The sequence below is a fragment of the Musca domestica genome, unplaced genomic scaffold, assembly GCF_030504385.1.
Source record: "Musca domestica strain aabys unplaced genomic scaffold, Musca_domestica.polishedcontigs.V.1.1 90, whole genome shotgun sequence".
In the NCBI taxonomy this organism is placed as follows: domain Eukaryota; kingdom Metazoa; phylum Arthropoda; class Insecta; order Diptera; family Muscidae; genus Musca; species Musca domestica.
In genome coordinates this window covers 1102197-1128298 of record NW_026712436.1, presented here as the reverse complement: position 1 = coordinate 1128298, position 26102 = coordinate 1102197, and the positions used below count along the sequence as shown (strand labels likewise).

Sequence of the window (26102 nt, the reverse complement as noted above, 5' to 3'; positions counted from 1 at the left end):
ATAAGTTTTCCATCTCCCCACAGTGGCTTGACTTGAGAGCATATCTCTCGGCATTATGATGATGGCATGGATCTCCTCCCCTCCATGATTACTTATCTTCAATATCGGCAAGAAGAGCGAGAAGCTAAGCTAAAAGCTCATGGCTGTTTGGTCAATGCGCGCAGCCATAGTTACAATGTAACAAAAAAAAAAAAAAAATAGACAAAAACTTATTTCGTCTTAAAGTCAAAGGTCATTGGCTTGGCTTTTGTTGCATTAAAAGAATTCAAATGAATATGACCCCCTTTGCACTTCGTTTTTTGTTGGTGTCTCGTTTATTTGGTCTCTGGGTCAACAAATATTCAACAAACACACACATACACACAAAATGTGACATCATTTGTTAATTCAAATGGAAAATGCATCAAAAGATGGGTATAGGTCATGAAATTCATGATGACCACAACAAATTTTAAGCAGTTATATTATTTGAAGTTATTTTCAATATGATGAGAAGAGTTTACAACAAAATATAGATTTGTGAAAAAATCAAAAATGTTGAGGAAAATAAATATTTTTTTCCTAAGGCTATCAAGGTTATATAAGGCCATGAAAACAATAATTGTGGATTTTTATTTTAAATAATTTTTTTAGTATGATTTTGAAGGGTTTACAAGAAAATATAGATTTGTGAATCTCAAAAAAAATCCAAAAATTTGAGGAAAATAAATAATTTTTTGCAAAATGGTCAGTCTTAATCCCTTTATTGTTGTTTTTATAAAAAAACAACGTTTGTTTATTAGTGAAGAACGATGGTAATGTTTACCAGGGGGTAAGGCAGGGAATACCTAGGTTTCGGAAGGAGCCACCGATCCTCATCAGTTCTCTTGTTTTTTGTCTGGGATATTCTCCCCAGAAGTTATTTTAAAAATAACTTCTATGACAAAAAAACATTTTTTTTACCCAAGTGACGAGATCGTAAGCTCAATAGAAGAGGAACCAAAGAATTAAATAAAACTAAAATTCTTTTGGAAATTCTTCTAAATCTTACAACCGCACTTATAAACATTTACATCCTTCTCCACTTGTTGATGAACTGATGGGGATTCCCTGCCTTACATTACCATCGTTCTCCACTAATAAATAAACGTTGTTTTTATAAAAACAACAATAAAGGGATTAAGCCTGACCATTTTGCAAGAACAAAATACTATGGTATTCCGAACAAACAAGCCAACACTGTTCTGAAAATAAATAATTTTTTTTCCTAAGGCTTTCAATGTTATATGAGACACAGTTTTTAAGAAAACTTATTCTAAGGCAACCAGAGCTATAATTACGAGGTCTTAAAAAATATTTCGCCTTGTAAAATATCAAGAGTTCTTTTTTAATTTTTTCCTAAAACTATTTGAGATTTAATAATTATACTCTATTGTGACTAGCAAGTGCCCGCTACTTCGTCAGCGAAAAGTCCACCGTAAAATTTTAGATTCGTTCCAACAGCTCGTTCAGTTGGACACAGTGTTTATACCCTCAGCCATATGGCTACAGAGGGTATATATCATTTGATACGGTCAAAACGTGCCTAGTCGAAATAACGGTTTTAGACCCTAGGTCTCTTTGGACCAAATCCGTTTCAGAACATTTGGAGTCGATCCAGCGATGTCCGTCCGTCTGGCTGGCTGGTGCGCACGATAACTCTCGAAGGGAGTATCCGATTTCCAAACTTGGTACATCTTAATATTTTTGTCAAATTTAGATCGAGCTCGGAGATGGGCAATATCGGTCCACGCCTTCTAGCATCTACTCCACAAAGGTCGAAATGTTCAAAAAATAATTTTTGCACAGAAAGAGAAACGATAATCTGATTTTGCAGGTGCATGGACAAATGGACAATATCGGTCCACTATTTCTGGTACCTCCCCCACCAAGGGTCAAAATTTTAAATAATTACAACTCTCATAAAATATGTAAGAGTCCGATTGTCTTCAAAATTCACACAACTTAATATTTATATTAACCCAAGGTCTGGTGTTAAGATGGAATATATCGGTCCACTCCTTCTAGTACCTCCCCCAGAAATGGTCGAAATTTGCAAAAAAAAAACATATTTTTTGCACAGATAGAGAAACGATAATCCGATTTTGCTCCAACTTTGCATATCCTAATATTTGCGTCAGTGCTAAATTAGGTGTGAAATTGGACAAAATTGATCCACTGCATCACATCCCCCACAAACGCTCAAAATTTTGAATATCCATGAAGCTCATAAAAAAAGCGAAATCAACATCTGATTCCATTCCAGACATGGTACATCTAAAATATTTCCATCAACACAAGATCCGTTATAAAGATAATAGAGATCGGACCATTTCTTTTGCTACCTGATCTACATTGGGTTCAAGATTTTGAAAAACAAAACGCTCAAAAAAGTGTAACATTTTCTAAAAATGGTCACACATCTCATATAAAGTGAAGGAAGTTACCAATAAAGTCCAATCCAGGCAGGGCGCAATATTTATATCATATTAATCATAACACAAATCAAAATATATTTAAATAATCGAACATAGGCTGGTGGTATAAATTTGTCGGCAAACCCGACTGATACGTTTTAACTTGTTTTTTTTTCAGTCCCTTTTGTGGAATAAAGTTACATTTTATATTCAAATATTTGGAAAGTCTTAAACCAAATAAATGACGATTAATTTGAAGGAATTAAAATGTTAAGCATTATAAAATAATTCTTATATAAAACATTTTTATTTTAAGACAACAAAAACGAACTTTCTTGGTATAGAGATTGGCATTGTTTACTAAATTAGCAACAACTCTTTTCATCATTCGATCCACTCATTCAAAATATCTGTGAAACTATAACTCACTATTCGATCAAAACTATAACTTTTTTATGTTAATTCCGTTTCATCCAATATTTATCGCATTAATATTAAATGACTCGCACACAATATTGTCGTCTTGTTGAACAAAGTGGGGAGAGAGACGGACAGACAGTCAGTCAGAAATTATATGACTCATTTATGGTCACCACCGTTCGGATTTGATTTCCTTTTGTTTGATACTGGAGAAATGTCCATTCAGCCAACCCGTTTATATGAGTGAATGGGAATTGTTTGATTTTTTTTTTTTTTTTTTTTTTCGATGTAAAATCATTTTTATTGTCTGCGAACAAGGAATTCCTTAGAAATGATACAACTTGATTTCGAACGTAGCAATTAATTGCTTGGGAGGCTTGGAACACTATGAGTGGACAACGGTAGTATTTACATACCTAAACAAACAAACAATGCAAATAAATCAATCAAGACAAGACTGATCTGTACCTTATGTAATCGATGTTTGCAAAATAGCTATAAAATAGTATTTATTATTTAAACAATATAATTATTAAATTTAAGTTATTTTATTGAAATATGCAAATAGGCGGTGTACCGTTCAATAACTATTGTTTATTTGTAGATGTAGCTTGTTTTCTCACCTATCTTTTACATTCTTTCTTTTAGTTGTTCTCTATACACAACGTTCATTCATCGTTTAACTTAAGGTGTCATCTGCTATTTTTATTTTGAAAAAAAAAAAAAAAAAACAATTTTGTGTGGGCTTGTCTATCAGATTTGCCGCTTAGAAATGAACCCAAAATGGAAGAGAGAAAAAATTGATTGAAATGGCAAATATCAATAAATATTTTCATTCTAGACATTCAACTGGAATTAGATAAATTTATACAGTTAGCGTCAAAATTGAGGGTTAAGGTTTACAATACTGCTTAATTGTTCCCTCGTTTCCGTATTTTATATTAATAAGATATAAGTTATAAATACATTAAAGCATCAATCAAATATAGTTTAAAAAAAGCACAAATCATGATCCGATTGTTACAGCAATGGGTTACATCGGGGCAACTAACAAAAAATTAGATTTTCCTTGAAAAATCTAAAAAACAAGTTAAAAAGCAATAGTAGGTATTGCCGTCAAATATATACCCTCAGTCAATGTTCGGTTGATTAAATATATTTTGACTTCTGTTATGATTATTCAAATTGTTGACCCTCTAGACCCGAAGAAATTTGCCAATATTATCCATTTCGTATCGGACTTAAATAAATATGATATACATATTGCGACGAACCAGGTTTCGACTATATTGACACCTTCCTTTACTTTATATGAGATATGTGATATTTTTTTGACCTTTGTGGGGAAGGTACCAGAAGAAATGGTACGATCTCGACCATATTTTTAACAGATCTTGTGTTTACGGAAATATTGAGTAGTGCCATGTCTGAATAGAATCGGATGTTAATTTCGCGTTTTATCAGCTTCGTGGTAATTCAAAATTTTGACCCTTTGTGAGGGAGGTAGCGGAAGGAGTTCATCGATATATCCCATCTTCTCGGCAGATCTTGTGTTAGTAGAAATAATAGGATTTGAGAAATATGACGAGAACCGGATGCTTATTTCAGATTTTATAATCGTTTTAGTTATTCAAAACTTTGACGCCTTGTGGGGGAGGTACCTGAAAGGAATGGTCCAAAAAGTCGTCGAAATATACAGTTCAAGGAAGACCTATATATATGGACTTACAAAGACGTGGTTCTACATAAATAATTTTTTTTGTCATAGGCTCTAATACCCATTATAAACTTAAATACCAAATTTTAAACAATTCCGGAAAAAAATGTCGGTAATGTCATCAAAATACCGAATAAAGGGAGGTGCCGTCAAATGTGGGCTAAATTAAGACCAGGACCTACTTAGGCAATTTTCCGTCATAGGTTTTACAACCCATTATGAGCTTCATATACGAAATTCGAAACAATTCCGGTGAATAATGTTCCTGTAATTGTGAACATACCGATAATGGGGGGATGCCGTTGTCTAGAGACTATATAATATCGTGGACCTACATAAATAAAGTACTCCCTACAGGGAATAAAGTACTCAGAAGGGACTTCTTGGGTGGTTTTTGGACCTATTTAGGGGGTAAAGTATTCAAAAAGAACTCCTTGTGTAGAATCTCCCACAATTCCATTGAAAAATGTAGCTAAAATCATGAAAATACCGAATACCGGGGGTACCGTAGTGTGTGGGGGTATACGATATCGTGAACCTATATGGACAATTCTCTCCCAGGGGGTAAAGTACTCAAAAGGAACTTCTTGTGTGGATTTTCAGACAATTCCATTGAAATAGTTAGCTACAAGCATCAAAATACTGAATATCGGAAGGTACCGTTATATGGGGGCTATACGATATCGTGGACCGATATAGACCATCTTGGAACTTTACCTGACAAAGGACTGGTCTGTGCAAAATTTTATCTTCCCATCTTAATTCGTTTTGACTCTAGTCTGATTACAACAGACCGACGGAAAGACGGACGGACAGTGTAAATCGTCTTAGAATTTTACGCTGATCCAGAATATATATACTTTGTTAGGTCTAAAATTATTATTTCGATGAGTTACAAACGGAACTTAAAATACCCTCCCACATATGGTGGAGGGTATAAAAATATTGGACTTTTGAAGAAAGTTTGTCACTTATTTCACATTTTATGATGTGCCAACCAAACGTGACACATAACTTCATTTCGTCTGCCTTCTTTCTAATTGAGATATTTGATTATTTTTTGAATATATCGAACTTTTAAAGAAGAAATAGCAGAAGCAGAAGACTGATATATCCCCAAATGGAAAAAAATGATTTTCCTTGTGCTACTCATAACTTCCGATAATCCAAAATATTAAAGTTTGAAATGCATGAGATCCCTCAGAGGTAATGATCATCATTTCCAATACGTTTATAAGGTATCGTCACATTGAAGACGCTTCTGCTGGAGGGTTCAGTCTTTTCTTTAACCAATTTGCAAAATAAATATTAATAAATAAAAAAATGTGCAAATACCTATTTGTCATTGATAAACATTGGTTACTTAACATAAATCTGCACATTTACGTACAGTGTACGTCGTACACCCATATTTTGTGAATTGTTGATGTTGCTGTTGTATTTTACGCAAATAAATCAGTATGTTCAGCATAGCAGTTGTTGTTGTTGGCTTTTATCAGTAATTTAAGTGAGTCATTGGATTTATTTTGACGAATTATTGCGATGTCCCAAAAGTGTACATACACACATGTGTACAAATATCAGGGTACACATATGTACCCCCATTTAACATTTGTGTATGTATGGATGTACAAATGTCTACAGTTGTCTCGGTGTCTGTCTTTTTATCTGGTTTTTTCTTTTGTTGATAGTTTTTAATCAATTTCGTATGTTTTTGTTTTGTTTGGGTCCCCCCACAACAAAGGGAGACGCACCAAAGTAAGAGAGAGAGAGAGACTAATTGCCACAGAGAAAATCGATCACTGTTATTGGGCTTTTGGCTGTGCTTTAAGAGAAATGCTATGTTAAAGTGAGAGTTTTCTGTTATCAAGTGCATGTGCAAGAAAGCATGCACAAATGTATGCATGTATTGCAGTGGTATCCATTTTTTAATGGGGATCAAAGAGTATGGATATGAGCGAGAGAGGAAGAGATATGTATCTATCTCTTGGTGTATTTCTGTTAATTTTGTATTATATGAGATGCGTCTTTCACTGCGAATAAAAGGAATATTGGGACCTATTTTCACTGAACATGTCGTCATATTTAGATAGTCAATTACTTTGAATATATGGCAAATAAATGACGAATCTTCTTGAAATGCGTAATTTGGATTACAGTGTAAATAAGGCTTAGGTCCATTTTCAGTTCCCAATATAAAATCAACACTGTGTTCAGCCAAAGAATGCATGAAATATGACCAAAATACGACTTATTTTCAATACCAGACATATGTTGTATAATATTAATAGGTGAATCGTTTATTCAAAATAATGAAATCAATTTATCCGATAACAATTTTGCGGAGATCAAACAGAAATGTATTCATATATTGAGTTTCATGTGTAATTACACATTTAAAATATATTTTTTCCTTAAAAATTAAAACATACAATTTCATTTAATTCCCTTCAATTGAGAACTCAAAATACCCTGCACATCTACCCTAACAATAACACAATTAAAGAAAAAAATGTGTTTATTTCTACAACGTTGTTATCTTATCAATATTTAATATCTTTATCAGCACTTTGGCACATCAATCTTAATTAGAGTATTGCCACAGGGATGGGAGAATTTAATTGGAATATATAATTTGATATTGTCAAATTGTGTCTCATCGAAATAACGGGTTTAGACCCTAGGTTTCATTCGAGTTCGGAGATGGGCAATGTCGGTCCACTCTTCCTGGTACCTCCCCCACAAATTATCAACATTTTCAAAGAAAATAATTTAATGCACAGAAAGCGAAAGGATAATCCGATTTTGCCCCAACTTTGCAAATCCTAATTTTTTGCATTACTGCCAGGTCAAGCGCGAAAATGGACAATATCGGTCCACTCAATAAAGTACCTCCCCCACAAAGTACTGGTAACGTAGCCCGACGTCAAGGAAATGGACGGAAGAAAACAGAAACATCAGCAGAAATGGTTCGAAAATAAAGAAGCAACTTGATCGAAGCGACCTCGTCGCAATATTCCATTCGGCAAATATTGCAAAATGAGCTTGGGGTAAAGCCATTCAAAAAGTGCAAGAACTTACACCGCAACAGAAATAAAATAGACCCAAAAGAGCTAAAGCAGTTTGTAAACCGCTGAAAATGTGCGCCTTCGGTTGGCCATTACAACTCAAGCGCCGGCCATGGTGAATGTGGGTCTCCATAACAGCCAAAATGAGGTTCCTCGCTTCATTTCCAGCGCACAATGGCCACCAAAATCTCCGGATAGCCATCCATTGGACTATTGTGTCTGGAGAATTTTGGAAACCAAGGTTGGCACTAAAAAATACTAAAGTGTCGATCACCTCAAGCAAGCCCTTCGCCGGGAACGGACCGAAATACCGCAGAGCGGTTTCATTGGCCGCTTGAAGGTCATAATTTGTGCCAAAGGTGACCAATTCAAAGAAATCTAAACTTATTCTAAAATTTAAGCTATTTCCGAATTTTTTGCTTTCATTCAATAAAATTTGAAAAAAGTGTAAACATTATGGCTTTTGACTTTGTTGCCGTTTTTTTTTTATTTCACCCTGTGCATGGGAGCTATATCCAAATCTGTGCCGATATTGATAAAATTTGGCAGAGGTATTTCTGGACTGTATCTGTATCAAATATCATTAATGTGTTGTGCATATTACGAATGTTATGTAGTAAAATAACAAATCGGATGAAACATATATATGGGAGCAAAAACGCTATCTGAACCGATTTTCACGAAATTTGACGTACTTGCTTCTAGATTAAATTCGGTCGGATGTGCCAAAGTTCCGGTCTTTCGGATTGATATTGGCCATTTGAAGCACAATTAAGCCGAAATCGGTTGAAGATATTTACGAGATCTTTATTTAAATTTGATACGATTCTCAGCAATTTCAATAGGGTTCGTCCTTGGGCCAAACAAATATTGTTTGGAAAATTTCAGTCCAATAATAAATGCGACCTGCATTTTGCTCAAAAACATACATGGACAGAGGGAGGGACTGACATGTATAAATCGACTCAGAAAGCGATTCTTTGAAGATCCTCAAAAGTAACTATGGGTCTATCTCGCTTCCTTCTCCATGTTACAAACAAATGCACAAAGACTTAATACCCTTACCAGGGTATAAATGGCTCATATCGTGCAAAGGATATAGTAATTTATTTTGTTGTCTATAAGATCAAAAATGTTTAACAAAATATTAATAAAATTTATATCAACAAAAATGTTCGGGATATCACTGTAAATGTTCTCCAGAAATCTACAAAACTTAAGTTTTTTTAAATAACAAAAATTTGGCTCTTTAAGACCACGCTACACCCTTCAAAAATTGGTTTTGCCTAGTAGTCCCATTTATTATTCGATGATCCAAACAAAAGATCCTTTAGCCAAAAACTATATACTTTATTTTTGATAATTCTTATCATCCATCCCTGTAATACGTTTTGCGTCCTCTCTCATTCTCTTGTAGGTTTTTGGGATCTACTCTCCATAAAAATGAAACAAACGAATTTAGTTAACTTTTTTGTTGCTGTTTTTTTATTTCTCGCCTAAATATCTTTTGCCAATGGAGCGCAGAACTCAAACAATTACTGCCAAAGAAAATATGAAATTGAAATTGTTTTAGTATTTTGTTTATAACAAATTGAGATAGAACAATCAAGCAGTCTTCTCTCTAGAGAATAGCTTACGAAATTATTTTTGGTTAGCTGTTTAGTGGCAAATTTGTGTAAATAATTCGCATTCAACTGTTAATAAAAAAAATAAAACAAACAATTCTAAAACTATACAAAACTAACAAAAATCGTGTAAATAATTATTGGTCATTTTGTAAATATGCGCTAATTACTAACTTTCCGGGTGTGTCATTTGTGTAGTAGGAGAAAAAAAAAGATTTACATTAGATTATTTGAAATTAAATTCAAAATTAAATGGATAATAATGAAGCGATTGAAAATGTTGACGACATTAAGGTGAGAGTGAATTGGGTTTTTTTCTTTGTCAAACATTTATTTGACAAATATCAATTGAAAACAAGAAAAAAACGAAACGCAATTAATTTGTATTTTTTTCAGTTTAACAAGATAAGAATTTGTTTCATTAGAAATCAATTGAAATTGAAGCAAATGGTTTCCTATCATGTCCCTGAATAAAGTTTCGTGCTGACCTCCCTAGATTTGCCAAAACAATTTATCACTTTGTATTGAGTAGATGTGTGGTCCGTCGCCTTTCAACGTTTACACCTGTCATTGAATCTTTTGCACAATCCATAATAGTTAAATTAATCTCTTACCTAATGTCCATTGTGAAAAAAAAAACGAATGAAATTTCCATATTTGTACAAAAGTGGAATTATACCATATAAGGATTTAAACAGCTTAAAGTGCTCTCGACAATATGATCTATATTGTTATAGTGCATAGCAAAACATTAAGGTGGGTCATAACGTTATTTGGATATAAAAATGTGGCAATACAAATGTTCATTCATAAAAATTTTAAAACCGCACAATTAACACGAAATCGGTTGAAGATATGTATGGGTGTTATATCCAAATCTGAACCGATCTTGATAAAATTTGGTGGAAGTATTTCTGGGCTGTATCTGATATCTGGTACCAAATATCATGCTTGCGGAGTGCATATTACGAATGTGAGGGCCTTAAACACCAAATCGGATGAAACATTTATATGGGAGCTATAGCTATATCTGAACCGATTTTCATCAAATTTGATGTACATACTTCTAAACTGAATTCGGTCAGATGTGTCAAAATTTAGGACATTTGGACTGATATTGGCCATTTGGTGCCCAATTAACCCGAAATCGATTGAAGAAATATATGGGAGCTATATCTAAATTTGAAACGATCTTTACAAAATTTGGCAGAGGTATTACTGGCCTGTATCTGATATCTGGTACCAAATATCATTCTTGTGGAGTGCATATTACGAATGTGAATGGGAGCTATAGGTATATCTCAACTGATTTGACTTACTTGCTTCTAGACTGAATTCGGTCGGATGTGCCAAAAACCCGAAATCGGTTGAAGGCTATATCTACATTTGAAACGATTCACACCAATTTCAATAGGGTTTGTCCTTGGGCCAAACAAAAATATAATCTCAATTGGATAATAAATACGACCTGCATAATAAAGTAATTCTATGAAGATCCTCAGAGACCAGGTTCCCCTATCTTCCACATTTTCTGAAGATTTCAAATTAAAAATCCTTGGAATCCTTGCATTGTAGGTATATAGTGTTTTCGGCAATATTACTGATAACTATACGATTTTTTTAAATTTTGTTGAATGAAAGCAAAAAATGTCGGAAATAGCATCAAATTTTAGAATAAGTTTAGATTTGTTCGAATTAGTCACCAATGGCACGAATTATGGCCTTCAAACGGCCAATGAAATCGTCACACGCTGACCGAATGTAGCCTGAGGTATTTTGGCACATTTCCGGCGAAGCACTTGCTTGAGGTGATCGACACTTTGGTATTTTTTAGTCCCAACCTTGCTTACCATAATACTCCAGACACAATAGTCCAACGGATTGGTATACGGAGATTTTGGTGGCCATTGTGCGCTGGAAATGAAGCGGGGAACCTCATTTTGTAACCATTCTTATGTGGCGTGAGCTGAGTCCTGCTGGAATGTCCAAGGTCTGCAGCCAAAATGTTTGCGTGCCCAAGGCTTTAATACACCCTCCAGAATATTTTCGCGATAATATTCGGCATTTATTCTAATGTCACGGTCGATTAATATGAGCGGTGAGCGACCATCGGCTGTTATGGCGGCCCACACCATCACCCTGGCCGGCGCTTGAGTTCTGGTGGCCAACCGAAGGTGCACATTTTCAGTTGACCTCTTTGGCAAGTAAATACGATCATTTTGTTTGTTTACAAACTGCTGGACAATGCATGTTTTCTCATCGGAGAAAACCAATTTCGGCAGTTTACCAAGCGAAACCACTCTTTAGCTCTTTTGAGTCTATTTTTTTTTTCTGTTCCGGTGTAAGTTCTTGGACATTTTTGGAAGTCAACCCGTACTCATTTTTCAATATTTGCCGAATGGAATATTGCGATATGTTTTCGGCTACTGCGACTCGGGTTTCGATCAAGTCGCTTCTTTACTTTTCGATCAATTTCTGCTGGTGTTGCTGTTTTTTTTTTTCGTCCACTTCCTTGATGTCGGGCTACGCTACCAGTATCACGGTAACGAGCGATGGTACGAGACACAAAAGATTTATTCATATTTAAATGCTGGAGTGATCTAAAGAAAGCTACTTGTGATTTTCAGCCAAATATAAAGAATTCACGCTTGAATACCATCACGAATAATTTTTTCTCGAAAATTCTAAATTCTTTTGTACGCTTGTAAACAATATAATGAGCTGTCACTGGAATAATTTTAACAGCTGTCGGACGAATGGCCTTGAAATGACAGCAATCTGAAGTTGGTTGCAGCTTTGTTATCTCACCCAAAACCGCAAAAGAGTGTCGGGTTCTTAGATCAAACTTTTAAGGCCTTTATAAAGACTTGAATATATACAAAGGGATTCCAATATTTTGAGGCAAATCTCGTTACATTTAATGTAGAGCTTAGGATATATATCTTATTTGTAATATTGTTTTTTTATATATATTTTTAAAAAATTAATCATTTTTCGACACACCTTAATGTGTAAATGTTAGTAATCTAAATATTCATATTCATTTCATAGTTATGTCCATCCAAATAAGGTCTGATTGCTATTTAAATTTCGAAAACATACAAATTTTAATGGATTTTGATGTTTATGGTTGCAAAGTGACGAAATTTTTTTTGTCTATAGATTTAAATAACCCTGGTCCATATTGAGCCGGTTGTTGATCATTTTTTGCCAAAAAAAAAAAAAAAAAAAATAAGATTGGAGTAAAGTGGGAAAATTATTATATGTTATATAATTATTGCAACTATATTGCCTTGTAATAATTTTAAATTTAAATTTTATTATTGTTTTTTGTCATAAACAATCGATCATCTTTTTACCACCAGTTTTTTCCAAGAGAGACCTTTTCTTCGCTATTTATTTGATTTATTTTCACAAGTGCTGTGGTGGTATCTGCAAATTGATAACAATAATTTTATACTTCAGTGCCTCTTACTTTTTGACAATTACTCATAGATGTTTTTCCCCTTTTGTTTTATTTTTTCAGGAATCCATATCATTGGCCCATGATATCTCTGACAAGCCCTTAGCCCCATCGCCCTTCATAAAGACAGCCATTGAGGGTGGCAAAGTATCCGATCGTTTGGGTAAACTGAAATCATCTTCAGAAAGTTGGAAGACACGAGTGGGTAAGTTCAAATCATTCTTCTTAATTTGAAACCCAACTAACTTTATTTAATTGTTGCTTTTTTCAGAACAATCGGATGCCTCCAAATTCACGGTCGCTGGTCGACTTCAAAAGAAAGCCCAATCACCTGTTGAATTGCAATTTGAACGTTCGGCAAATGCGGCCGCCAAAAAATGTCCCCTCCACGTTATACGCAGTGCCAATCAACCGTTATTGGGTTTGGCCAAAAGTCCCTCCATGATGACCACCGGCAGTGGCCGTACACCAGGTGTTGGTGTGGGTCATCATTTGGTCCAACGTAGTCTGAGCATCAATGAAGGAAATGTCATTGCCGAACGTAGTTCATCCAGCAATTCGGATAGTGATAATGAAAAGGATAATAAAAATAAACAGAATGGCAACAGCAAGGATGTTCTCAGCATTACAGTTGGTGGTATTACATCCAGTCACGGTGCTGGTACAGGTGGAGCACGAGTTGCTATACCGAAACTCGATGATGAAGAAACATTTGAAAAATTCTTTGCATTGAAAAAGTCACCAACCACTCCGGTAACACCGGAAGATGAGAGTATCAACATTGAAGATTTCGATCACATTAAATCGACGCAAAGGTAAGGGACTTACAGGCGGTATTTTAGCTGCGTTATTTAATTAATTATTGCAGTACCCCAAATATTTAAGGGCAGCAAAATCGATTTTACAGTTTTCTTCATGGAAAAACTGTACAACAAGAAAATGTCAGTAGATTTTGAAAGTGCATCATCGTTTGAAAGGTTACACAGCAGAGTAACCTAAATGAATGCGGCAAGTTCTCAACTCTTTAAAGTTTTTGATTTAAGATTCCTTGGAATCCTTGTATTTTAGGTAATAGTGCCTTCTGCAATAATACCGATAACTATAGATTGTATTCGTAAAAACATATAACTCTCAAGCGAGTCACCAAAGGGGTCCTCTACCATTTAGAACGAATTTGGCAATTCTCAAAAACAATAAAATCCGTTAAAATCTTAGAAATGCCGAATGTAGCTGTTATATTAGGATCAATACGACGACACGGACCTGCATAGGTAACTTTTGTCATAAGCCATTACAATATTTAAATGCGAAACTTAGAAAAAAATCGGTGAAAAATGTAGCTAAAGTCATCAAAATACCGAATGTCGGGAGGAACCGTAATATGGGGGCTATACGAAGACGTGGACCTGCACTTACAATTTTCTGTCTTAGGCTGTAATATTTATTGCGAACTTCAAATACCAAATTTGAAACAATTCCGGTAAATAATGTCGCTAAAATCATCAAAATACCGAATATCGGTAGGTACCCTTATATGGGGGCTATACGAAGACGTGGATCTGCTCAGACAATTTTCTATCTTAGGCTGAGGTATCCATTACGAACTTTAAATACCAAATTTGAAACGATTCCGGTGAATAATGTCGCTAAAATCATCAAAATACCGAATATCGGGAGGTACCCTTATATGGGGGCTATACGAAAGCGTGGACCTGCACAGACAATTTTCTGTCTTTGGCTGTAGTATCCATTACGAACTTCAAATACCAAATTTGAAACAATTCCGGTAAATAATGTCGCTAAAATCATCAAAATACCGAATGTCGGGAGGTACCGTAATGTGGGGGCTATACGAAGACTTGGACCTGCACAGACAATTTTCTGTCTTAGGCTGTAGTATCCATTACGAACTTCAAATACCAAATTTGAAGCTATTCCGGTGAATAATGTCGCTAAAATCATCAAAATACCGAATGTCGGGAGGAACCGTAATATGGGGGCTATACGAAGACGTGGACCTATACTTACAATTTTCTGTCTTAGGCTGTAGTATTTATTGCGAACTTCAAATACCAAATTTGAAACAATTCCGGTGAATAATGTCGCTAAAATCATCAAAATACCGAATATCGGGAGGTACCCTTATATGGGGGCTATACGAAGACGTGGACCTGCAGAGACAATTTTCTGTCTTAGGCTGTAGTATTCATTACGAACTTCAAATACCAAGTTTGAAGCAATTCCGCTGAATAATGTCGCTAAAATCATCAAAATACCGAATATCGGGAGGTACGGTTATATGGGGGCTATACCAAAACGTAGACCTACATGGCCCATTTTCAATACCAAAAGTCCTGAAGACATAATATATATTTGAGTAAAATCTTATCAATCTACTTCAATTCGTTCGGAAGCTAGAGTGATTTACACAGGTGGACAGACGGACATCTCTAAATCGACATAGAATTTTATGCTGATCAAGAACTTTGTGGGGTCCAAAATGTATATTTCGAGGTGTTACAAACGGAATGACAAACTTAATATTCCCTCCATACCATGGTGGAGGGTATAAAAATGACTTTGACTTTGTTGCAGTTTTTTCATTTCACCCTATATTCCCCCATAACTTATATTAAAATAATTTCAAATATATGTTTTAATTCGTTTTACATTTTTTCCACCTCTGCCTCCAGATTGGCTGTTAAACGCAACATACAATTGCCCAAAGGACGTCGGGCAGCTCGTAATCCTCTACGTAATTTGGCCTCACGCACAGATCTCTCTTCGGAATATACTGAAGTAAAATCCGGCATTGCCGAGCGTGAAATGCGTAGAATTCGTGCCGAGTCATGTAAGTAAACAACATCATATTAAAATTTTAAATTCATCTCCTAATTCAAAAATTCACTACATTGCAGATGGTGGACGTGCTAATTTGGCCGCTGAAGCAATAGCTGGTTTGGCTTCGGTTGAAGATTTCAAATCGGTTTCATTGAAATCATCATCATTGCCACTTGTGCAAATGTGGGTTCCATATAAACCGGTGATGTTATTGCATGTCAAGGGCCGAACGCATGTACAAACACGTCTGGTGGAACCTTCATATCTTTCTCTGAATCGTGGTGATTGTTTCATTTTGGTCAATGGTCCAAATTTGTACCGTTATGTCGGCTCATATGCCAATATCATTGAAATTTCACGCAGCAAAAAAATCTGTGCCTATATTGTGGAAAATAAAGATATGGGCTGTACCGCCACTTCGGAGGTCATTTTGACCGATGGCAAGTTCATGAACGAACATCATTGGAAGAAATTCTGGGAAATTTTGGGGAAACCCGAAGACTATATTATACCCGATAGTGGTCATGCGGATGAGGATGATTTGTTTGAGGCCAGCTTGATTGAGACCAACAAAGTCTACGAATTCCAAGATGATTCTTTGGTGCCATTTGAAAAATACTGGGGCTGTATACCCAAGGTCGAAATGTTGGACAGCAAAAAGGTTTTGGTATTCGATTTCGGCTCTGAAATGTACATTTGGAATGGTAAAAATGCTCCCTCCGACTTTAAGAGGGCTGCACTTAAATTGGCCCAGGAACATTACGATGATGCCCTGGTGGATTATTCCAAATGCTATGTTAACCCCATGCAGTATGCCAGCATTGTGGGAGCACGCGACAATTATAGTTTCCCCAAACGTTGTGATAAACGTGGTGATTGGTGTATTCTGGGTAAAATCACTCAAAACATGGAAACCTCTCTGTTCAAAGAGAAATTTGCCGATTGGCCTGAAGTGGAGAGGGGTGATTTGGAAAAGGATTATTTGACAAATGGTGTAAATTCTGTGAAGCCTTTAGATGGCAATGCCCTCTTTAAGGGCAACCCCTATGAAGAACCCAATCTTGTTTTGGAACAGGCGAATCTGGGTCGCGGCAACTTTTACTATGACACCAATAGCATGCGTCATTTTGAGATAATTTCCAAGACCTGTGACAAATGGCAAATCAATGAATTCAATTTCGATAAGGTAGACAGCGAAAGTTATGGTCACTTCTACACTGCTGAGAGTTACATCATCAAATGGATCTATCAAATCAATGTTACGGTACGAGAACTCTCTGGGCGCATCTCAAATCGTAGTACCGTGGGTAGAGATCGTTGTGTCTATTTCACATGGCAGGGTAGTGAAGCAACCGCCAATGAAAAGGGTGCTGCTGCCTTGCTTACCGTTGAATTGGACAAGGAAAAGGGTGCCCAAATGCGTGTTGCCCAGGGCGATGAAACCACCGTATTTATACGCTTATTTGGCGTGATGTGCCAGCACAAAGGACGCCGAGAGGAAAGTTTGGCCAGACGCAGCCAATGGCGCCTCTATCAAGTCATTGGCAATGTTCCCGAAGAAACTCTCCTCAAAGAAGTCGATTGTCATGGCAAACAGTTGAGATCTCGTTCTTCCATGCTGATGATACATGGCGAAAAGGGTATTATATATGTATGGCATGGTTGCCAGTCTGCTGCCCATACCCGTGATGTTTGCCAGAAAGCTGCCGAAAAACTTAAAGACTTAAAACCCAAAGATTTATTTGAATCCGATAGTAGCGTAACCATTGAAGTGATGGAGGAAACCAAAGAAGTAGAGGATTTCAAAGAAATACTAAGTGGTGACTTTACACAACCCGCACAATTGTATGGTAGCCTCTGTGATGAGACAGCAAAATTCTATAACTATACACCGCGACTCTTCCATTTCTCAAGCACTCAGGGTGTATTTAGTGCCAGCGAACTGCTATCGCCATTGAGATGTCAAGATCTTATTACGCCATATCCCTTTGCCCAGGCCCAACTGTATAATGCACGTCAGCCCACCATATTTATGTTGGATGATGGTGACTCTGTGTGGCTTTGGATGGGTTGGTGGCCTTTGGAGGATATTAAAAGTGAGTGGTGAAGGGTTGAAGAGTTGGAAATGTTATTAACTTATGGGTTTTTTGTAGTTAATACTGATGAGCGCAGCAGCCCCACAAATGAAAATCGTGCGGGAGTCAATCGTTGGATTTCGGAGCGCAGAGCTGCCCTAGAAACTGCAGTGTCATATTGGAAGGCTAAATTTGGTATGTTCAAGAGACAACATTACTAAATACATATACATATATAATTTAAATTGCAAATTCCAATATGCAATCAAATTGAAGTGGATTTGTAAATGGAGTTACTATCAGTTTCAAAGAGACAGCATTTCATTTAAAAAATATAGTTTCTGGCTGACTTCGTTCTGTGTAAGCTCGGATAACTTTTTTGATGGTCAATTATTTGAAATTATTTCTTATTGTAAGGGGAAAATACAGCAGATTATAAAAGTAGAGCTAAAAAAGAAAAGTGTATCGGCGTTTTGAAAGTTTACTTCAAAAAGTAACCTAAATAGAGTGGCAGGTTCCCCACTCTTGGAAATATTCTTCTAAATTCGTGGATTTTCAGCATATAGTGTCTATGGCAATATTACAGATGAAAATACGAGGAATATTTTGGTAGAAAATGTTAACCCTCAAATGAGTCTTCAAATTGGTCTTTTTGGCCCATTTTTCAAAATATGATTAAAAACACGGAATGAAATAAGCATCCAATTCTCTTCAAATTACAAACATCTCATTATTTTTATTAGCCCAAGGTCTGGTGTGAAATTGGGATATATCGGTCCTCTCCTTTTGGTACCTCACCCACAAGAGGTCAACGAACACGAAATTAACATCCGATTCTATTCAGACTTGGTACATCTCAATATTTCCATCAACACAATATATGGTACAAATATATGGTTTCTTCTGGTAACTCCCCCACTTAGGGTTTAAGATTTTTGAAAAACAAATCGCTCAAAGAAAGCAAAATAAGCATCCAACGCTCTTCAAATTTCACACATCCAAGATCTGTGGTGAAGATGATATATATCTGCCAACCCCTTCTGGTACCTTACCCACAAAGGGTCACAGTTTCCATTACTTATATCTGTCATAATTTGCCAAACAGGTCGGTGATTCTTTACAACTTACTATATTTAAATATTTCTCTCAAACAGAAACCTGAAATGAGTATAGAATTTATGATTTCGCATAGAATTGGATATAATTCTTCGATTTTGTTATATTTTTTCCAATACCAATATCTTTTTCTTTATTAGATGGATTTTTTATCAGTCTTAGGTCGAATACGAATTGGTCAATATTGGCCAACTGCTTCGGAGCCTCCCCCATAAAGGGTCAACAGTTTGAATAATCATAGCTCAAGGCTGGGGGTATACATCTGTCGGCAAACGTTTCACAGCTCTTCCACAGAAAGACGCACTTTTTTTAGAGTTTAGGTTTACTGTAAGAAGATGACACTTTACAGGACTTCAATAGAAATTAGACCTTAAATAGGTATTGAATTAGTGAAATACCTGCAGATGAACGAAAGTTTAGAGGTGTTTTAATGCACAGATCATTTATGGGAGACTTTTCTTTAGTAGACAGAAAATTGTTTACAAATTTTTTCTATGTTTTCTGCGGTACTTTTACAAATAGACAATATTTTAAGAACTTCCACAAATCAAATATGTCTCGCAGATATTCCACAGATAGAACTCATTTTATAGGTCATAAATATTGAAGGACTTCTACTATTATTTTAGGGGATAAAATCTTATATTTAGTAATTTCATGGTTAGAAGTCCTCCGAGGACTGATACTATAACACATATCCATCCAAGTCCAAATCTTCCTTTATACCTCATATTATTCAATATGTATCATGAAAAATATCATAAATTTTTGTTAATAAAAACCCTTTGAATTTGAAATGAACCATACCCCTCTGATCGAAAACTAACAATCGCACGGTCATGTGGAACCCAGATTATATATTTAACCATTTTTCTAACCTAATTTCTTGTTTAACTCTTTTTTAGGTGAAAACAATGAAAAACAATTCCATGGCATTAAAGGTTATGTCGTTTGGGCCGGCTTGGAGCCAATTGCCTTTAAGGCTTTATTCCCTGACTGGAGCGATCGGGATGATATTAAAGACATTAATTTACAAGTAAATTTAAAAAAAAAAATGCTTATATTTTCAGAAAATATCTAATACATTTATTTCTTTTCTAGGATGGTCGCACCAATGAACCCTTACCCATAGCCGATGTTTTGGAACAACTTTTACAAACCGAATATCCTCTAGAGGTGCTAAAAGCACGTCCCTTGCCGGAGGGCGTTGATCCAACACGCCTAGAATTGTATTTGAATACTGATGATTTTGAAAAGGCGTTGGGTTTGCAACGTAGTGAATTCGAACAAATGCCATTGTGGAAACAAACAAATCTGAAAAAGGAAAGGGGATTATTTTAAGGCTCTCTTGCTATACAACTATTTTACAATGATAACTCTTTTTCTTGTCATATTTGATATATGAACAGCACAAGCTTATACACTCATATTAGTCTAAATACTGCAAAAATATCATATATCGTAAATTTTTGAACAATCACTTTTATACCCCCTCACGGGGTAGAACCAAACATAATCAGTCTTACATTTTTTGATAACAATATACAATAGAAATTTAAGCAAACAAAAATATAAGGCCTTAACACTTGAAAAATTTATAAAGAAAACAAAAAACAAACTAACATGCAAGCTAAACTTTTTTATAAAGAATATATACGCTTTATTAACATACATATATTTCATAACATTTTGTGCAATTAAATAATTTTTGGATAAAAAACAAGCAATTGAGAAAATTTTACACACATCATGATTTTGATAAAATAAAGATTTACATTGTCACTAGGATATGTAATTTACAGCGTTTGCACACATACTCATACACGCTTGATTATGCTTATTACGTACACATACATATATACCCAAACTCTATTACAAGCCTAAATTACCATCGAATTAAAGAATCGTACTCATCGTATCATTTAATTATATATTTTGTTTTATTTTTATTTGTAAATATTCCAAATCTGTCTCTCTCTCCCTTTCTTTTTTGGAACCCTTATGTTTTAAATTAAATCATATTGTCTTCATTTGTGATTGTAATATTTCATTTTGTTTAAGATTTTCAAAATTTATTTGAATAAAAGTAATATAAATTCTTGTAGCTTAATTTTTGTTTTAGATTTTTTATTTTTTTTTTCTTTTGTAGTTTTTGTTTTAGTACAATTTATATTTTTAGTTAAAAACTGCTAATGCTCCATAATAATATTTCATTCATTATTCAAAATATAACCTTCATTTAAGTTTTAAGTTAATTGTAATCGCACATATTATATGTACATACACACACAATGACTTTATAAATGTGTATGTGCATATATGTGTAATTGTATTTATCATTTAGGAATTTGTTATATTATGCAAAACAACATACTTTTTTCAAATAAAATAAAATTTTAATAAAAATTGTATATTCTATATCAAAGTGTTTGTTTTTTTTTTAATCTAAAATTAAACGACGGCGTGTGACTTTGCAGCGAATATCAATCATAAAATCGGACAAAAAAAAACATATGGTATAAAAAACCTAGAATTTTTTTAAAATAGTTATATCCCAACACTATGTGTTGAGAGTGTTATAAGTTTGCTTGGGCCAAAAATTATGTTACACCTCGAAATATTGGTTTCCCACATAGGAAAGTATATATTGATTTTCCTATCTCGCCGAGCTGGGTCGATCTTTTCGTCCGTCTGTCCGTGTTAATTTGTAATCACTCTACAGGTCGCAATTATGGCCCGATCTCCACGAAATTTAGAATGGAGGTGGGGCTAGGGCAAGAATAGAAGCATATTGCTTTTGGAGATTACGCATAATATTTAGGGGTTGAAATGGACCAAGAACTGAACAATTGTCTGATTTTGCAGTTGCTCTACAGGTCGCAATTATAGACCAATCGAAGCGGAAGTTAGCATGGGGTAAATATTGAGCAGATGTCCCAAAAATGCTAAGGGTAATATCTGGGCAGTGCTCCGTGACATAATTTCAAAGCGAAATCTTCTAAAATGAATTTGGACATAAGGGGGCTTCTAACATATTGTAGAGTTGTAGGGTATCATATGGTCGGCCCCGCACGACTATAGCCTCTGCTTACTTGTTTATTATTTTTAATGTTAATTTTTAAAGAATATAGGCATATACGCCAAAGACACTCTTATTTACAATCGTAAAACTTTTGAAGATAGATTTTCAAATTTACGACAAAAGAATTTAAGAGCCTAGCTTTGAACTTTTAAATCTACAAAACATATAGCCAATCAGGGGCTATCATTATATAACTGCAGTAAAATAGCGGAGCTATAATAATTTTTTTAATGGCGTTTCTAAACAATTGAAAATAAAAAATACTTGAAATCGACATTATCCTTACATGGGAGCTATACCAAAAAATTGCCTGATATGACCCATTTTCTATACCAATGATTCTGGGTGTAATCCAAAGATATCTATCATATTTCAAAGGCTAAATTTTGCGAAATATATATCAAACTATAGAGGTCCCTTTGTATATGGTCAAAACTATATAAGGGCCTTGACAACATTTAGCCTAAGAACCCAAAATTCCGTTTGGGTTTTGATCTAAAAACTAGCACTATCAAGTTCCCCTTGGCATTTTCCACAAACTGCCAGACTGGCTCTTGCACAGGGAAATTATAAGAAAATTGGCAGGGAATTGGGAAAAAGTACTCAGATTATTCGGAAATAAACAAGTGTTTTTTATTAACTGAAAGTGAAGATATATTATCGTGGTATATATTGAATATACAAATTTCTTTTGTTCAGAGACTCACAATAGAATTTGATCTAGAACAATTCTTACTTTGGCACTTTCCCCAATAAATAAGGTTTTATCTCAGATTTTGGCTCGGATTTGATACGTGTTAAATTAACAGTAAAAAAGCGAACTCATAGTTTTCACTTTTAGTACATACATTTTGAATGTAATTTTCATTAAAACTATTGTATCTGGTTATATGGTTTATTCTGAGATTTATAGTGAAAATTTGTTTAGAATTTTTTTTTCTTTTGACATTTTCTGCCTAAAACAAATTTGTATGTTACTTTCAGGCGCCCTCTCGAAAAGAGATCGGGGAAAAATTGACCAAAGAATTAGAGAATATTTTCGGTTATTCTTTTTGGGAACAGGATGTAAATACTTTTATTGATATACAGTGGAAATAGTGGTCTCTTTTCTTTGGTGACTTATGGTGAAATTTGATGAAGAATAATTTCGTCCTTGACCTCATCGTTCTAAAATGAGGCTTTGTTGGAGATTTTTGCACAAACTCACACTAAGTACGGCTTTAACCCTAACATGTGTTTTTATGCCCTACGCCACATAGTGTAAGGGTATTATATCTTTGTGCATTTGTTTGTAACATGGAGAAGGAAGCGAGATAGACCCATAGTTACTTTTGAGAATCTTCATAGAATCACATTCTGAGTCGATTTATGCATGTCAGTCCGTCCGTCCGTCTGTCCATGTATTTTTGTGAACAAAATACAGTTCGCATTTATTATCCGATTGAAATGAAATTTTCCAAACAATATTTGTTTTGCCCAGAACGAACCCTATTAAAATTAATGAGAATCGGATCAGATTAGGATATAGCTCCCATATATATCTTCAACCGATTTCGGGTTAATTGTGCACTAATTGCAATATCCGTCAAAAAACCCTACTTTTCGGTACATCCGACCGAATTCAATCTACAAGCAAATACATAAAATTTGGTGAAAAACGGTTCAGATATAGCTTTAGCTCCAATATATATATGTTTCATCCGATTTGGTCTCTAAGTCCCTCACATACGTAATATGCATTCGACAACAATGATAATTGGTACCAGATATCTTATAGAGCTCGGTAATATCTTTGCCTAATTTTATCGGGATCGGCTAGGTTTTGGATACAACTCTCATATATATCCTTAAACTGATTTCAGGTTTATTGTGCAAATAATGACTAATATCAGCCCAAATTGATTGAAAATATATCAAAATGGAACTCGGCTCCGATATATATTTTTAATATAATCCATCTCGAATTGATATCATGCAATTTTATTTGGTATAAAAGACAAAATTGTCTCCATCAAATTTAGTGATTAGCGATTCAGAATTGGATATGCCTCCCATATATTAGTTCCCTGTGAAACCAAATTATAACTGCTCTAAAGCCAAATGTTGATAGGTGGTATGATCTACTTTAAATAAATTATTTTATTACGGGAGCTCTACAAAATATACATAGTGGTACATCATATAGTCGACCCGTCCGAATTTTGACTTTTCCTTACTGGTTTATATATATGTATATATATTGTTTTTGTTTTTTTTTTTATATTTGAACTTTGCTATTATATTTTTTTTTAATATTTGAATGCATGTGGGAGTGGTGAGAGACAAAACTTATTAAAGTAACACTTAGTATTATTTTCTAAAATATTTACTAAGGCAGCAACGATTTTGTGATTGAACTTAAACACTATCTGTTATCATATACGGATAAAGACTACACATATGGCAACACTAAAATTATTACATCTAAAATGGTTTCAAAACGTACTAATGATTGGCAACGCGAGAACATAAATGGAAATACTTCATGTGTAGATGTCGCCATTATCGCCGACATATATTCTTTTTAGGAACATTCGAAATAGGGGACCCCCATGATACGCAACAATATAAAATTGATATTAATTATTAATTCTTTGTTGAAAATCATTCTTGGCAAATTAGTAATGTTTTAATTATTTATAATTTCTGGTTATTTAATTTATCATTAAGACTTGTTACCTAATAATTGGATTGCTTCCAAAATACTCACTTTTACCCCATAATTACAGCGTATGCGACTTTAGTCTGCTCTGTCCGGCCTCTAAGACAAATGTTATTCCATTTGTAACCGTAAGTGGTAATAAATATTACAACTTCGGGATTATCCACGTTGTGTAAGATTTTTCTCAATTTAAGTGAAAAAAAAAAAAAAAAAAAAAAAAAAAAAACAAGTAAAAAACATTAAGTTCGGCTGTGCTGTGTGTTCAATATCGTCCACCTTATGGTTAAGGAAACATTAGAACCCATTATGACCCACAAATACCAATTTTTAGACATATTCGTGGGAAAATGTGTCAAAAATCATCAAAATATAGAATTTTGGGAGGTACCGCTATATGTGGCTATACAAAAACGTGAACCTATACAAACAATGTTTCGCCAACGGAGATAGAACCCATTAGGGCACACAAATACCAATTTTCAGACAAATCCGTGAAAAAATGTGACAAAAACCATAAAAATACGGAATATTGGGAGGTATCGTAACATGGGGGATACACCAAAACGTGGACCTATACATGCAATGTTTCCCCACCGGAGCTAGAACCCATTATGACCTACAAATATCAATTTGCAAACAAATCCGCGAAAAAAGGTGGCAAAAATCATCGAAATATCGAATATCGGGAGGTACCGTTATATGGGGTCTATACCAAAACGTGTTCCTATACATACAATGTTTCGCCACACGAGCTATTATTTATTACCCGATCCATATTTAATTTTGCACAAATCATTTGTTTGGCCCAAGGACGACCCCTATTGAAATTGGTGATAATCGGTAAAAATTTAGATATAGCTGTGGAGAAAGATGTAAATGTTTATAAGTGCGGTTCTAAAATTTAGAAGAAATTCCAAAAGAATTTTATTTTTTTTTAATTCTTTGGTTCCTCTTCTATTGAGCTTACGATCTCGTCACTTGGGTAAAATAACTTCTGGGGAGAATATCCCCCTGGTAAACATTACCATCGTTCTCCACTAATAACATAACGTTGTTTTTATAAAAACAACAATAAAGGGGTAAGCCTGACCATTTTGCAACAACAAAATACTATGGTATCCCGAACAATCAAGCCAACACTGTTCTATAGCTCCAATATATATCTTCGTCCGATTTGCCTTTTATTGTGCACCACACGTGTAATATCAGCCCGAATTGTATGGAATTTTGCACTACAACCAAATTAGGCCTGAAAATAAGTATGCCAAATTTGATCGAAATCGGTTCAGATATACCTATAGCTCCCATATATATTGTTCATTCGATTTGTTATTTTAGTCCTCTTTAGTCCTCAGCCGTAATATACACTCTGTAACAACAATATTTGGGGAAATATATCAAATACAGCTCAGAAATATCTTTGCCAAATTTTATCGAGATCGGTTCGGATTTGGATATAGCTCCCATATATATCAAATGGGCAACACAAGTCCGAATTTAAAAGATATAAATGCTTCGACATATTTAGTCTTTTGAACTTTAAATTATAATTATAATCA

At 34.7% G+C, this 26102-nt stretch overlaps 1 protein-coding gene across 14 annotated transcripts in view; it reads left to right on the top strand.

Moving 5' to 3' along the window:
- Positions 1-20864, top strand: part of LOC101899622 (supervillin) — a 668298-nt gene extending 647434 nt beyond the window's left edge. For 13 of the 14 annotated variants that reach the window (XM_059131927.1, XM_011292396.3, XM_011292394.3 and 10 more), the window contains 7 exons: positions 12792-12933; positions 13000-13543; positions 15422-15579; positions 15647-17665; positions 17723-17839; positions 19666-19796; positions 19862-20864. In XM_059131927.1, the coding sequence (XP_058987910.1) occupies positions 12792-12933; positions 13000-13543; positions 15422-15579; positions 15647-17665; positions 17723-17839; positions 19666-19796; positions 19862-20101 (3351 nt within the window). In that variant the 3' untranslated portion in view covers positions 20102-20864. Of the gene's footprint in view, positions 1-9214; positions 9560-12791; positions 12934-12999; positions 13544-15421; positions 15580-15646; positions 17666-17722; positions 17840-19665; positions 19797-19861 lie in introns of those variants that run through there. The other variant, XM_011292407.3, reaches the window with a different exon arrangement.
- The last annotated feature ends 5238 nt before the right edge of the window (positions 20865-26102 follow it).